At 43.3% G+C, this 14,817-nt stretch overlaps 1 protein-coding gene across 2 annotated transcripts in view; it reads left to right on the top strand.

Moving 5' to 3' along the window:
* Positions 1-14,817, top strand: part of SAP30BP (SAP30 binding protein) — a 31,485-nt gene that overhangs the window by 1,763 nt on the left and 14,905 nt on the right. Inside the window, exon 3 of one of the 2 annotated variants that reach the window (XM_026099104.2) lies at positions 1,698-1,745. The exons of the other annotated variant lie outside the window; for it this stretch is intronic. Within the exon in view, the coding sequence (XP_025954889.1) occupies positions 1,698-1,745 (48 nt within the window). The remainder of the gene's footprint in view (positions 1-1,697; positions 1,746-14,817) is intronic. 2 annotated transcript variants of the gene reach the window in all.

Below are 14,817 nucleotides of genomic sequence, written 5' to 3'. Positions count from 1 at the left end.
AATGTGTGTTTCCTGCATCTTTTACCAGAATCAAGAGCATCCTTGAATTTGCTTGTTCTAGTAGCAAGCAGTGCAAGTTGGACTCTGCTTGTCTTGAGTTTTTACCTAAACACTTGTGTCCCTATGTTGGCTACCTTGGCCATGATTGAAAAGCCTCTCTTCTTTTTGGTAACATGTTTTTAGTTTTAGGGCCATTCACTATCAGGTTTTAGTAAAGTTTTGAATCCGTTTTTGTTACCTGTCTTTAACATGAATGATTCGATCCATTATTGCTCTGTTGAAAATGACTTACCTTTTTACTAAGGGGGAGTGTGGAGGGGAAGGGAATCTCAGTTGTGATTAAGCACCAGCTTCCTTAGTACTACTTTTTTAGTTATACACTTTTATTAAACTTGGACTGATAAGCCTGAATTATTGGCACATGTGCATGTTTCAGAAAGGTAAGCTAGAGAGTAACTGGAATGAAAAAGGGATGTGATGTCCCACTTCTGTGGGACATGCATGTTAATTCAGACAGTTATAACTTACTGACACTATTGCATGATCACTCTCTAGCTTGCCTTGCCAGAACTTGCTCATGTGCTAATACCCCGAGGTGGCCACTTCATTAGAAACCCTTCCTTTCAGTTGCATGTAATCATCTCACTTTTTTTTTTTTTCTTTCCGAAGCTGAAACACCAAGTTCTTGTTTTGGGGCCAAAGTTGAAATTGAATGGTGGAGTTTGGAGGAAAAACCATTCTGCCAAGTTGTGTGAGCATGAAAAACTTTTTCTGCTCCTCAAATTTGTTTTGAACCCAGAGTATGTATTTATGTTTAGAAACATAAGTAACTCTGTAGGATCCAGTGAAGTAGCTAGCTGATGGGGCAGTGGAGCATTGGGCTTAGCTATCAGTTGGGACCAGAGCTGTAGCTTACTTCTGAGATGGCACAGAAGTTTTCAAGAGGTTTTGACTTTAATTTTTCAAGCTTTCACAGGGCAGAAATTTGTCCAGCTCTTTGGCTTATTTCTGGATATAAATAAAAAAAAGGAATGAAGACTGTTACTGAAAACACTTAAGTGTAGATCATACCACGCTGTACAAGCTGATGTTATGAGCTGCAGATAAGGTTACTAGAGTGCTGTACAAATGAGAAAGATGCGGTGTCAGCTGGCATCACCGGATCTTTGGAACTTGGTGCTAGGCCAGACCCTCATCGAGCCTGCATGTTTGGTTGGATGGCAGGCAAGCTATGTCTTGTATGTGTTGCTGATGTGTGCTTGGGAGTATAGAAGGTCTTGCAAATGCTGCTTTTTCTGTGAGTACTGCTGAACATGGGCAAGTGCAAAAAAGCCCCCCAAAACTGGAGGAGTCAGGATAATGAAATGACCAATGCTTTTTTTTCCCCAGTTCTGTTACTTCTTATTGTCTAGTTCCGAGCGTTCAGGAGTTGCATGAGTTCTGTGGGGGTTGTCTGCTACTTAGTGATGCTTCTGCTTTAAAAAAACACCAAAAAACCCCCAAACAACAAAAAAACCCCGAGCCCCCACTTCTTTCCATGACTGTAGGACTTACCTGCTGTTTGTGAGTGGGTGGGGCAAAACTAACCTCTGTGGAAAGGGTCTTGGACTTCTGCTGTATGCAAGCCCTTTGCTGAAAGTGCAGTAACTTGCCAAGCCTGCTCTTTAAGCTTAATCCTGTAAATTCTTGTCTTGTAGGAAGATGACGATTCAGAGACTGAAAAACCTGAGGCTGGTGACCTAAAGGTATTTGGAAGTGTGGTGTGGTGGTGGTGGGGGGAAGTTCAGTACAAGAGGAATAAGTCTTAACAGCATGGGTTGGTCTTGGTTTGTGATCTTCTGTAGCTACTTTCATACTCTCTTTTTTTCTTTTGTAGCTGCAACATGATTTTTGTAAGATCTTAAAATCTGGCTTCTGCCAAAGGTAGTTAACCCGTTAGGCTATGGACTGAATATGTGAGGTTCTGGTTCTGAACTCATGAACTTGGCCTTCTTGTGAATGAGATCTGAGGTGGGCTTTCTGACAGCATCTGATCTATTTCCCAGTGATCTGGGAGATGTAGTAGTCAGTACAGAAATCTCTTACTGTTTCTGACCAGCATTAGTTGCAAGACTTTTTATTTAGAATAACTTAATGAATAAGTGATCTTGTACTCCTAGAGGTCAGGAAACACGACAAATCAGCTCAAATGTCTCCAGCTCTTTTTGACATTTTTGAATAAAGTTATTTGGCAAAGGTCGTATTAAAAAAAAAAAAGTGTAGTAGTATGCCCAAATAATAGCTATCATAACTACATGATTAATTGAAGTCCTCTTTATCCTGAAATTATAGCTCACTTCTGCTGAACAACAGGTGTTTAACAGAACGTAGGGACACACATGAGACAAGAGAAAAAGACCAAGTTCATTTAACACTTGCATGTGTTAATGCTGCTGCTGTGTTAAATGTGCTGCTTTCTGTGTCGGATCAATCCCCTGTGCAGTATGGAAAGTCTTGTGGAATATTGAATGAATAATGATTACAAGGGCCTTTGTTTTATCCGGCAGCTTCTTCAAGGGTGCAGCGCATCTCTAAACTTTGCCGAGAAAAACAGAGGGCCATGCTGCCAACTGAAATTCTGTAGAGCATTTAAATTAATGTAAGACTTTCATGGGACAATAGAAAGGCAAATATGTGTTTAGCTATTCTGCTTATATATATTTTATAACAGCACCTTCTTATCAGTTTCCATGGTATTTTCATGGGTCTACAGTGGTAGACAGCTGAAAATCTTGGCAGCTGTACTGTAGTTGATGAGGTCTCTTGCATCACAAAGTGTGAAATATGGCTGAAGCCTTTGGCATACAAGTAGGAGGCACAGAAATGGAATGTACTGTCTCCTTGTTGCAGAAAAATACTTTACAGGTTTTCTTAAAAAAGAGAGCAAAGGGCCATCGTAACCTTTGTTTTTTCTCCACAAGCTGCCGTTCCACTCTCAGCTTTTAAGTATTTCCCATTGTGGCTGGTTAGGCATGCCAGCAAGGTATTTCTGAAAACTGGTGGGTTCAAATACTGCATTTGCTTACACCTATTAATTTGAATAGAAGAAAAAATGGGCTTGCCTTAAATGAGAGTTTCAGTGTACATCATCACAACCTCTGTAGCAGGACCCTGTTGCTATCATATGCTTTTCTGTCTTCTGAAAAAGGGCTCTGAGACTTCAGTGCGGTAGAGGAAGGTCTAACAGCTAGAAAAGTAGAACAAAATAAGATTATCGTAGCTCTTTTCTAAGTAATGATGCATTATAGAAATCTTAGAGCTGAGTTGTGCAGTTACTGCTTTAATATATTGCTGATGCTTCATGTCAGTTTGCTTAAAGTCTCCTGATTTCAGTGAGTTTTATGTATTATTGCACAGATAAACTTTGCCCTTCGGAAGAACAGTTACACATAGCAACGTAGCAGCATTTTGGCTTAATACAGGGAATCAAAAGTGTTTGATATGTTGGATACACTCTGCAGTAAGAATTCTGCTGAAGTGGTCAAACCTGAATTTTTTCCTCTCTCTTTAAAGAGAATTAAAGAAAACTTCTCTGAAAGGAGAGGATTTGGGAATGATCCAAGGAGACAGAGCTGAACTTCAGCAGTTTCAGACTTCTATATTGCCCTTACTAGTTGACTTTAGACAAAAGTGAAAAAGGCAATAGCCTCCTCTGGGCTTCTTAAAATTCTGGCTAAATAGCCAGCGGGCCCTAGGAGGAGTGGGAGAGAAAGAAGCACGTTTCAGTTTGCTACACGACACGCTGCCAGGTGGCCCCGTGCTGTGCTGCTGACAGAGCAGTCGTGGTGCTGTAAACCATTGCATGGGGCACTGACTTGTGCTAGCCATGCTGTTAAGAAATTCAGTGGTTGGGGGGGTTGAGCCTTACTGTAAGGGTAATCTTACTCAGAGCACTAGCCAATATTTCCTATCGCCCTTTTCCACCAAGTGGCAGTGTTCTCCTGGTTCTTCCTCGTTGCTTTGAGCTTGCAATAGCTCTAAGAACTTGAGCTGTGGTTACGGTAAATCCAAGGTGTGGCAGGAAGTAGGGCACTTGATTAACTTGCTAACACTTTTGGATAACTTTTTTTTTTTTTTTTTTTTGTCCCAGCTGAGTACTGAAGTTGTTCTTGCTCTTTGAACTTTCTTTAAGACATCACAGATCTGGAGATATGTTTAGATAGATGGCATAGGTTCTTTATACGTGGCTAGGACTTTTCCAGGGTTTGAATCTGACTGTGTCAGAAGACCAATCCTTCAAAATGCTATTATGGATGAGACTGAACCGTTGCAACTGATCAGTTAATTACAGAGCTTTTTATAAGCCCTGAATGTACAGCCCACGTTGTTTCTACTGTTTGCATCTCTGAACATATGGTGAATGAAGTACATTGAACTGGTGTCTTAATTAGATAATTGACCAGGACGCTTCTCACTAAGTTGGGTTATATGGAGAAGGAGTTCCCATCTACCTGCTGCATCCTGTGTTTCAGTCTTGTGGACTTGGACAGTAACAAACACAAAACCTCCATAAGGCTCACTTTGTGTCAATTATAGATATAGACTGAAGAGACTAAACGTGGGGAACGATGTGAAAACTTGCTGTGACAACTGTAACAGTAAAATAATGGTGGAGGTGTTTGAATTTGGTGCCTGTCTCAGCTCCAACAGGGAGAAGTTTTTCTGTCCCACTCTGTGGTGCTTGTATTAACCTCACTTTTTTTTTTTTTTTTTTTTTTTTTTTTTTTTTTTGAATCTTGAGTCCAGTCAGCATGTCCTTGTTGCTCTTGATGAAGGCATTTCTGTCCACTTTGGCAGCCCTTGTTCCTCACCAGAGGTGAAGGGAGTATAAAGGGCTGGATGGGACTGCAGCTTTCCCGTTTCTTCTGCTGAGTTCTGAGCAGCAAGTCCCAATAAGCTTTTCAAGTTCAAACACTTCTATGATGTCAGACTGCTGTTTTCTCAATAGCCTCGGGAGATAAGCTGAGGTTTTCTATAAACCTTCCTGAGAGATGGGTGTGTCAGGAGTAGAAGACTGCTTTCAGATGATTGCTGAAGCTTAAATATTCTTCCAGAGCAGATTTTTGGCCCAAAGGATACTCTGCTACTGAGCACCTGTGAACCAGTCCTGAACATTGAATGCTTATAGCAAAAACCAGGATCTTCCTCTTAAATTTAAGTAGCATAGTGAATTGTGAATGCTGGTCTGAAATTTGGCGTTCTGCTGGCAGTTGTGGTTTGGAATGACAAGGGTTAAAGGGCTGTGCAGAGCATGCAGTTAGCTTGGGCTCTTGCCAGGGGCTGCCTGTGGTTACAGCCTTGACAGAGTAACAAAATACAAGCCTTCAGAGCTCGCTGAATGGACCAGCCCTGCAGGAAGAAGCAAAATGAATCTTAGATGAAGCCCTGACCTCGTGCTCCAGGTCTTACCTGGCAGTTCTGCACTGTCACATCGTGGGGCTGGGTGAATAACAGGTTGCAAGTGGCGATCAAGGACAGAGCCCAGCCCTTCTGCTTGGCTTGCTGGCATTTTCCCAGGGGGAATCATTAACTCTTGAGCCTTGATTATGGTATCAGGACTAGCCAGCACAGGAAAGTTGATTAAATATTGCCACTCCCTTGGCAAGTGAATGCCCGACACATGGTAACAGTTTCTGAAAGCAGGTAGCTACCTTGATGTTTTCTGTTTCCTTTTGTTTTAAGAGTCCACCTGATTGCTTCTGGTCTTGTACTGAGAGGCAGCCAAACTGGGATCTTGTAGAAGCAGCAAAAAAGTGCCCAGTTTTAAGAGAAATGCTGCATTCCTAAGTGTATCTAAGAAGTACCTGTTGCTAATCTTCAGATTTGTTTAGCTTTTATTGATCCAGCCCATCTGTAAAGTAATTTCACTGTATTATGATGCAATGCTTTGGTTGCAATGTTTTTTATGTTGCCTGCCCATTAACTTGTCTGTTTAAATCCAAAACTATATTGATTTCAGGTAAAAATGAGGGCTAAGAATCAGTAAATGGGTGTGTGTGCAATAATGTATTCTCTGTAACTTTATTTGGTAAGGCATATTAATATTTCTGTATTCAAGATACGTTTGTGAAGTCAGATTCTCAAAACCTGCCTGAACCTACTCAGAAGCTTTGACCTAAGTGTAACTGTTCTACCCTGAATGAGGGTGAAAAAGTGTATTTGAGGAAAAGCTGGATCAATAAATTACTGATATAACTGGTTTGCATTGGTAGTGCACTGTGGAAAGGCTCTCAATGTCTTATCAGAGTTAAAAAATTTCATTGTATTTCATTGTACCCTCTGGCTTTTTGACACTACCCAGGTTAGTATTTTGGATCTGATGGACAGAACTGACACAAGAGCACCTGTATTTCAAAGATGACCTTGTATTTTAGATGGCTGTGCTATGTACATCATTGCAAACACTTTTAAAGTGTTAACGGTGCAGTTTTTGAGGGCTAAAATTAGCTTGGCAGTGGTTTGTTTCCCACTAATTTCTTTGCCTGCGAGCACAGGCTGAAGCTTATAGTGGTAAATGTTACAGTCTCGAATTCATCTTATTCTGTAAAAGCTTCATCTTCCTTGCTTTTAATATGCCCATGAAAAATACTGCCTGCACGTCCAACTCTACATAGGTTTCCCTCGTTTTAGGCTTGGTGCACTGCTTTCCAGTACTCTGCTGAGGGAACGGGGAAGTTTGGCAGTTCAGCGGGCAGCATTACGTGTGGAAAGCCTTTGGGGGAGTGCAGTTAACTCGGCTTCTAATGCTGTGTGCTGCACTGTGAAAATGAGTGCTCAAACATTAGAACAGCTGATAGCTCTCCCGATTGTCACTTTTTTTAAGGTAGTTGACCTTAGTTATTGCTGGAGAATATCAGCAGTGGTTAAACAGTTTTGTATGCAGGAAACTTAAGTAGCATTCATCATTTTTGGGTTTTGCCCCTTCCCCACAGAAGTGCATGTACTTCTGTGTCTCCACCTTTGCCTGCCTGAAAGGGAGGCAGATCACAGCGTTGTTGGCCTTCAGAGTTGACTTACCTACTTCAGAGCTGCTGGCTTGAATCCAGCTCATGAACTATTTGGAAGATGAGACATGTCCAAAGACATGCTTGTTCCTTCCTCCCCGCCAGGCATACATGCTGCAGCAGACCCTTCACTCCCTGCAGTGCTGAATACCACAGATTATTGACACAGGTGTGGCTTGCTTTTCTCCAAAGGAAGAGTCAGGCTTTTTCTGTTTGTCTTTAAACTTGAAGAAAAGTCCTTTCTGGAGCTGCTTTCCTTGCGTATCTCACCTGATAAAGGTGTATGCTCTTTAAGTCCAGTTCTGTTGCAATTATTTCTTTGCAGTAATGAAACAGGCTGTTCTAAATCTGCATGTTGGCACATGTCAGAGAGTCCTGGAGTCTGATCAGTCAGCCCAGACAGACGGATGATTGTCTCAAATACCAGCAAACGTCAGATAATAGCTTCTTCCAGCTTACACGTTCTGGGTGCTGCAGGGCCAAAAGCTGAAAAATCTCCATAGAATCCACTCGTGGAGGAGCAGATTTCCTGATGATGGGTCTTGCTTTTGCACCTTGCCTCTACTCTAATCCTTGAAGCAGGATTTTCAGTACAAAGTACTTGGGAAGAAATCTTGCGCTACAAGTTAGTTTTGTCAGCGTTCTTGAGCCTTCCCCTTGCTGTTGTTGAGGCTTAAGTTTTTTCACAGTCCAATTTCATCTGGTGCTTGATTCTGCCCTGCAACAATCTGCAAAAATAAAATCCTTAAGGTAGTAAGACATCTCGAGCCCCATCATGCATTGCTGGTATTTAACTTCTGAATTCCTGCTTCATTACTGGAAGCAAAGGTGATTTGCAAGCAGAATTTATGGGCTCTGTGGAGCAAGGAGCAAGCTGTTCTGGCTTCTGGTGGAGACTGCAGGGAGCTGTGCTACGGGGTGGGTTCAAAGTATGGCAGTCACTAACTGTTCTGCTCTGATGGGCTGTGGCCGGATGGGTTGTCCAGTTAGGACGATCTTTGTGCAGGTTGTCTTGCATATTTGCACCACTGTCCTGGCTGGTGCCTGTGCTATGGAGAGGCCATACCCTCTGGTCTTGGTCTGCTAGTGGTAAACTTGGAGAGCCCCTAGGAAGCAGTCCTAAGTGGAGTGAGGTGGGGAGGGAGAGGAAGGAGGCAGGGAGCTGAAGCATGTGGCTTCAGGACCCGAGTGCCGTAGCAAGACAGGCTTTAACTGTACTTCAGCGTGGAAAGCAAGAGTTCTGGTGTACACTTCCTTGAGTGGAAATTACTTACAACAAGTGTCTTTGTCAGCTACTGAGATAGCATGTCAGGTGAATGGAATGAAGTTTCAAAGAAGCTATTTAAAGACTTTCCTGCTATGAAAGTTCCCTTCTAAAGAATTTTCTCACTGAAACACTTTGCCGGATCTTGGCTGGGGATTTTTGGTGTTTTGTCGTAGGACTTGGAATGAGTGAAGGTGGATTTTTAGAGATTTAAGTTAGCTTAAAAAGTGAAAGGCAGTGTCAGCTACGCATGCTCGTTGTTTTGATAAGATGCTTAAGGAATGTCTCGGGAGTTGACTCTTTCCAGTGTTGTCCTTCCTTCCCTCTTTCTGTCCGTGATGACAATGACATCTCGAAATGGATAGATTTGTACAGATAGTACACAAGTGTCATCGAAGGTTGAATATAGTCAGTTGCTTCCTATAGGAGGCTTATTTCTGAGCTGCTGTGCTGTTGTGAGTATCTAGACCGTGGTCCTGGCAGTTTTCTCCCTTTTCTTGGTTAAACTTCTTATCCTGTACTGGGCAGTTTGCCTGGAGCTGCGTATCCGAGCTGGCAAACAGGATATGGCTGTAGGAAATGGGCTTGCTTTGAGCTTTCTCTTGGGATTCTCCTCTCTCACAATACAAAAAAAGGGGGGGGGAGTACAAGCTCTGTCCTTCAGTTCCCTTGCTTTCTCCTCTCCCTCACTGTGAGCACACGTGGCACCCCTTGTTTGCTGTCTCCTACCTTGTAGCGTGTTAACATCGGGCAGCTCTCGTAGACGAGAGATGAAGTGGTTCTTGCCATGCACTTTTAATGTTAAAAGAGAAGCTTCTGTTTTTCTCTACACTTGAGCACTTCTGGTCTTGTAGAAAAGCAAGAACATAATTGCTAGCACTTTGCTAAAAAACACAAGATCCAAAGACCAGAGAGGTTCAATATGTCAAGGGTAAATCTCTTTCCTCCTGCCTGTATATGAAGGTTTCACCTGCGTGCTCTGGCGCGGCTATCTTCACTATCAGCTTCGCCAACTGTACTAACAATTTGTGCTGAGTTAGAGTTTCTTTCCATCACACTCAGCCAAATGAGGCTGTTGATATTTTAGGACTACAGGGGAGAGTCTGAATTGCGGAGCGGAGGAGAAATTGCAAAAAAATTATTGCTGCGCTTGCCCACATGAGAGGAGTTCAGTGTAATAATTATTGTGGCAGTAGGTGAGTCCCTGCGTTAAACAGCTACTCTGATTACTAGTCCAAGAACTATGCCAAGAAGTTCTTGGTATGAATGTCTTCAAATTAATCTGCAGCCCACCAGGATAAAAACAGTGGGACTGGCCTTTATATTGTGTGGGTGTCAGTCTAAATTGAGTTGCATTTCTTTGTTTAATTGCAAACGGGTGAAATAGCTGGGGGGGAGGCGGATCAAATTCTACCAAGTAGCAGCAGTCCCTGTCTCTGGAAAAGGGGAAATGTTGTTGAGATGCACCGTCAGGATTGCGGAAGCTTCCTAACTGCTTGAATTTTTTAATACTAACTGGAAGTGAGTTTTTTGGGGGGGGGAATAGGAAGGTGGAGGGCTAAGTTGGCTGCAAGTCTGGGAAAGCAATTGCATGGTGAGAAATCTGGTATCAACTTCTGTTTCTTACGATTTGTATCTTGTTTAAAACAATCAGGTTCCTGGGGGGTTTTCCCCATCTTTTCTCTCTCCCTGCATGACAGCTTCCCCTCATAGCTGGAAGGTTACCTGCACTAACATACGCAACTGCTTCTATGAGAAATTGGTAGTTGGCTGTACCTTTTTGGCAACAGTTAACGGCGGTGTCCGATGTGAGCTTTATACTGGATTTATGGATCTTGTTTCAGGAAGGGTTTAGCAAGCATTGTTGTAAAATAACTCCATTCTTTCCATTAAATAAAGCTGTTTTGGGCAAGCCTTTCCAAGCTTGAATTCATCATCTCAGATTCATATTGTTTTTGCTTCCTTCCTTTAGTCTGCTCCACGCTGTGAGGATTGTGTGCAGTTGTTTTTCTCTTCTGTGGAACCTGAGCAGAGACTTTTTTTTTATGTAACTTAATGGAAACACTCTACAGCTGAAAAGATGGTCCATATTTCATCTCAGTAAGATGGAGGCTTTAACCAGTACGCAGCACTCTCCTGATGCGCTTGTACACAAGCACTTTCAGCTTGATGTTCTTCCTTAACTGATTATAAGTCATGAAAACCTAACTATCAAACTGGGCGTATTTCAGTCAGGCGCTATCACAGGCAGCGTTGGCTCGCCCAGGGCTTGGAGACGCTGCCTTTGTGCTAGAGGAGCAGTAAAAAGTGGAAAACTCCTTCCTGAATGCTGATAGGAATAGTAATAAAGTAACTGTACTCTTCTGTCGGTGAGGTCATATCTAAGGTGTGCACAGTCACTCTTGGATGCACAGAAATTGTGACTTATATTGGTGGAGGGCCCAGTTATGTGTTAAAAATGCTTTTTTTTTTTCCTTTTGCCCTTAAGAGTTAAGCTCTTCAGAGGCTGCTGCTCTTTGTTAGTCTCTGGATCAAGGGAAAGCAGTCTCTCCTCCTTGCCTTGCTTTCTCTCAGTCCTCTTCCAGCCTGGCCCTGAGCCACTACAGCATCCCTTGACTCCTTTCAGTGGGTCTGTTGGAACAAGGCTGTTTGGCTTTAGGCCCTTAGATGGTAGATCCACGGAGACTTATACTGCAGCCAGACAGCAGCCAGAAAACCAACTTGCTGAGTGCACAAGAAGGTCTACCAGTAATACCAGATGGGATAAAATGGCTAGAGAAAAGGAGTGAAAAAGGGAATGGCTTTTTTTGCCCAAGTTTGTATTTCCATGATGGTAATGAGGGTTTTCGGCAAAACTCATTAGTCCGGGCTGACTTCATGCAAGTGGTGAGCAGGCTGGCTGCAGAAGTAGATTCAGAGACATTTCCACACAGCCTCTCGGAGCTCAGGGTGGTGAAATCAGCAGGCCTGGCAGATGCCACTGGTGAAATCCTGGCTGCTCTTCAATGATCAGGATCCAGATGGAAGTGTTCCTGTTAAGTGATGCCTGTAGCTCTGGGATCCTTAAAGGCTGTAATAACTTTCATCTAGTTACTCAAATGATGAGATTTGGAGTATAATCTTGCCTGTATAGTACCACTCATTGGCTTGATTTTTGTACTTTGTGCAAGATACTGATGCATAGTACTGTGGGTATTGGTGATACCTTTATCTACAAAAAGATCAGCCTGCCCTAAAAGGATTTAAATAACTTCTCTACTTAAACTTCAGTTACCTCCCAAATTTTCCATTGCTTAAACCCTTTGGAATTCCTGTACAAATCTTCTGTCAGTGTCCAAAGTGCTGCTTTCCTTTCACAACTAAAAGATAAGAACTGTGCAATACTTACTGAGCAGAAGAATGAGGTACAGTGATTATCTCGTTCAACTTTGTATAGAATCAGATCTGCAGAAAATGTTTGTTTTCTCTTAAGATGTCCTGTTTTTTAATTAACCCATTGGATTCAGCATGTGTCTCAGTCTTAAATTAGCTGAAGTGAGATTTTGGAAAATGAAGTTCAAGATCCATTCCTGCTAGTAGAAGTTGCATTCAGGATATTTTGGTGGGACAGCTGGCCTAATCTGTGCTGCTGAAGTGGTGATTTAGGGTAGAATGGGTACGTTGTACTGCCTCTCCTGTGGATACTTGCTGTGCTGTAAGTACCTTTATGCAGTTCAAATTAAGCATCTCTGCAGGTTTCTTTGCTTGTCCTGTGCATTGGGTCAATTCACTATCAAAATAGTGTTAGATAACTGTTAAGCAGTTAGTGTGGGACTCTTTGTTGTTGTTCATTGATTACTCAAGGTTTTTGGACTCTCCCTAAGTTCTGGACCTTCAGGAGATGCCAATAGGCTTGAATGACTTCTTGCATCTTGCCTCTGCCAAACTGTATGCCTGTGGTCAAATTGTCGATACTTGCCTGCTGTAGTGTTGGACAATAAACTGAGCAAATATGAACAAGTGCCCTGGGAGGAGTTGGTCATCCCTTTGTTTTCTGAAGGCATTTGAGAGGCTTGAAAGAAGTCTGACTTAATGAAAAGCTGTGTTGATGTCTTCAGCTTGCTAATCATGGAGCAGTGGGTGTAGGTAGTTCATCAGTAAGCAGATTTCATATCCTCTGGGCAGTGAGGTGTGGCTCTAATATGTTAGTGAACTTGTTTTCTTTTGCTTGGGGTAGCTCTAGGGTTTCTGATGTTTTGGCTATGTCCTGTGGATATGGAGATGAGACTTGCTAGAGCGGCTGTGTTGAAATGGGTGTAGGTGGTTAGGCCAGGTAAATACGCAGCTGCAGCCTGGTAGGACTGGCTTCACTTCAGCTGCTATGGGGCAGACTTGTGCTGTAGCTCCAGGATTCAACGGAACAAGTTAAAGGATGAATTTACTTCTGGTGGTGAAAGACTTATGACTCTGGAAATTCATAAAGCATACTGTTTAACATGTCTGACATCTTAGAGAAATATTTAAGGCTAAGGTAAATACTCAGGTTTTGGCCATCAGGTTATTTTTTGGAATATTAATGCATGTTTCCTCACAACTGTGTTCATGCATTTGGTGCTGGCTTCAGACGCCCACAAGAGACTTTAAAGTGGGGTTTGGAAAACTTCAGAAATACAGTGAATGCCCCTGCAACCCTGCTAAGGCTGCCCTATTAATTTGGTCTGTTCTTGAGGCATTTAGTACATATGTAAAGCTCTTGAATTTGACTGTGCCATTGGGTTGCGTAAGTATATACTTGGCAATATCGGTTGTTTCAGGGATTTTTCTCTTGCCTTTATGCTCTTGGAGGGTGAGAGGAGAGATGGGCTGGAAAAAATGGGGAGGGATAGTGGAGTAATAACACGCAGGGCTGCATAGGAGTAAGGACCGATGGGTGTTTAAGGACGTAGTCTCTCTCTTCCTCTTCCCTCTCAGTCCATCTGTAACAGAAGACTTTCAAAAGAATATCGGTTAAAGACCTTAATCCTAATCCAGCTAAGGGTGAAGCAAACACAGTTTCCTCCTTTCATCCTTACAAATACTTGTTTGCTGTCTCTAAAACGAAGGTGAGAAATACAGTGAAGTATCTCCCCCATCAAGGAAATAAAGCAGCCTTTTGTCTGAATGTTTAAACTACCAGATGAGCAATTGTATGCTGTCTGCACATGTCTTTCCCTTGCATCTGTAGCTCTGTTAACTTCACCAGCCCGCTTGCAACATTTGCATGCTAATCTGAGATTGTCCTCACAGAAATCTGTTAATTACTGCAGAAATGCACCCACTTCACTGATGGCAAACTGAGGCTCACCACGTTAACGCCACGTCGATCTGTGGAGAACCCAACCTCGCTTGCCTGAATTCCTGTCCAGTGCTCTCACCGAAGAGCCTGCTCTGTTGGCATGCGCTTAGTTTTCTGCTTCGAAACATCGTGCTTCTGTGTAACTTTTTCTGCTTGTGCTGTTCTTCCCAAAGGCCCTGGGAGAAGAGGTGTTACCAGGCTGGCCCAGGCGCGTTAGCTTGGAGCGGTGGGAGCTGTTGCACCACAGCCCGTGTCGGTGCCGCGCGAGGGGGGGCTGGTTCGTAGCCAGCTGGCCAGCAAGAAGATGCGTGTTCCTCCGTGTACTTTCTTCTAAAATAGCATTAGCCTTGTGGGGTTTTTGTGCTCCTAGTGTACTGTGGAGAGACAGTGCTTTTTTTCATGGAGGGCTATAAAAAGCGTCTCATGGCAGTTAGTGCCACAAAAAGAATGCGTTCTTCTGCTCCTGGAGGGCTTTGGCTTCTGGGGACCCTGGTAGGTTTTCACGATGAATTTGAGCGAGCATGTTCCCAGACTGGCTTGGTGACCTTGCTCCTCCTTTCTCCGCACGCCCCGTGGGCACCTCTCACCTGGTTGGAAGTGGAGTGGGGGGGGTTAAAGTGCGGTTACTAAGCAGCAAGGAGGCAGCATTATGTCTGTGTCAGGTTGAATGAATAGCTGCAGTGTTCGGAGGCCCGGAGGAATTTGTGACACACAGTCCAGTGAGTCACAAAGAGCCTTCGGGAGGGAGGGGGAAGAGGACAGTGTTGGGATACAGCTGACACCATTTCAGAAGCCTTAGTTGTGCTGAACTTGATCTTACTTGTGGCTCTCCTGGGATCTTTCAGAAGTCCCGAAACATTTGAACGTTAGTCTCAACATAGCGAAGGCATATTCAGGAGGGCCTTATCCTGCATGGCACCTCCTGCTCAGCGGAGACTGATGCAGACATCTGCCATGCTCTCACAACTGAAGCTGCCTTTAATTTTTACTGGTATTACTGGAATGGCTTAGTCCGTGGTGTAATGTTGAGCTCTTCCCCACTTGTTGCAGTTTGCTCTTGACTTGCTGGTCGAGCAGATCAGCTGTATCGTTCCTGAAGAGGAGATTGATAGTGGAAGCCTTCTTCAGAAGTGGGAAGGCAGTGTCCGTATCACCCCTGTGCTCCCCAGCACTTTGATTCTTGGAGGGTTTATTAG

This window comes from Dromaius novaehollandiae, chromosome 18, assembly GCF_036370855.1.
Source record: "Dromaius novaehollandiae isolate bDroNov1 chromosome 18, bDroNov1.hap1, whole genome shotgun sequence".
Lineage (NCBI taxonomy): Eukaryota > Metazoa > Chordata > Aves > Casuariiformes > Dromaiidae > Dromaius > Dromaius novaehollandiae.
This window is presented reverse-complemented; position numbering and strand designations above follow the sequence as displayed.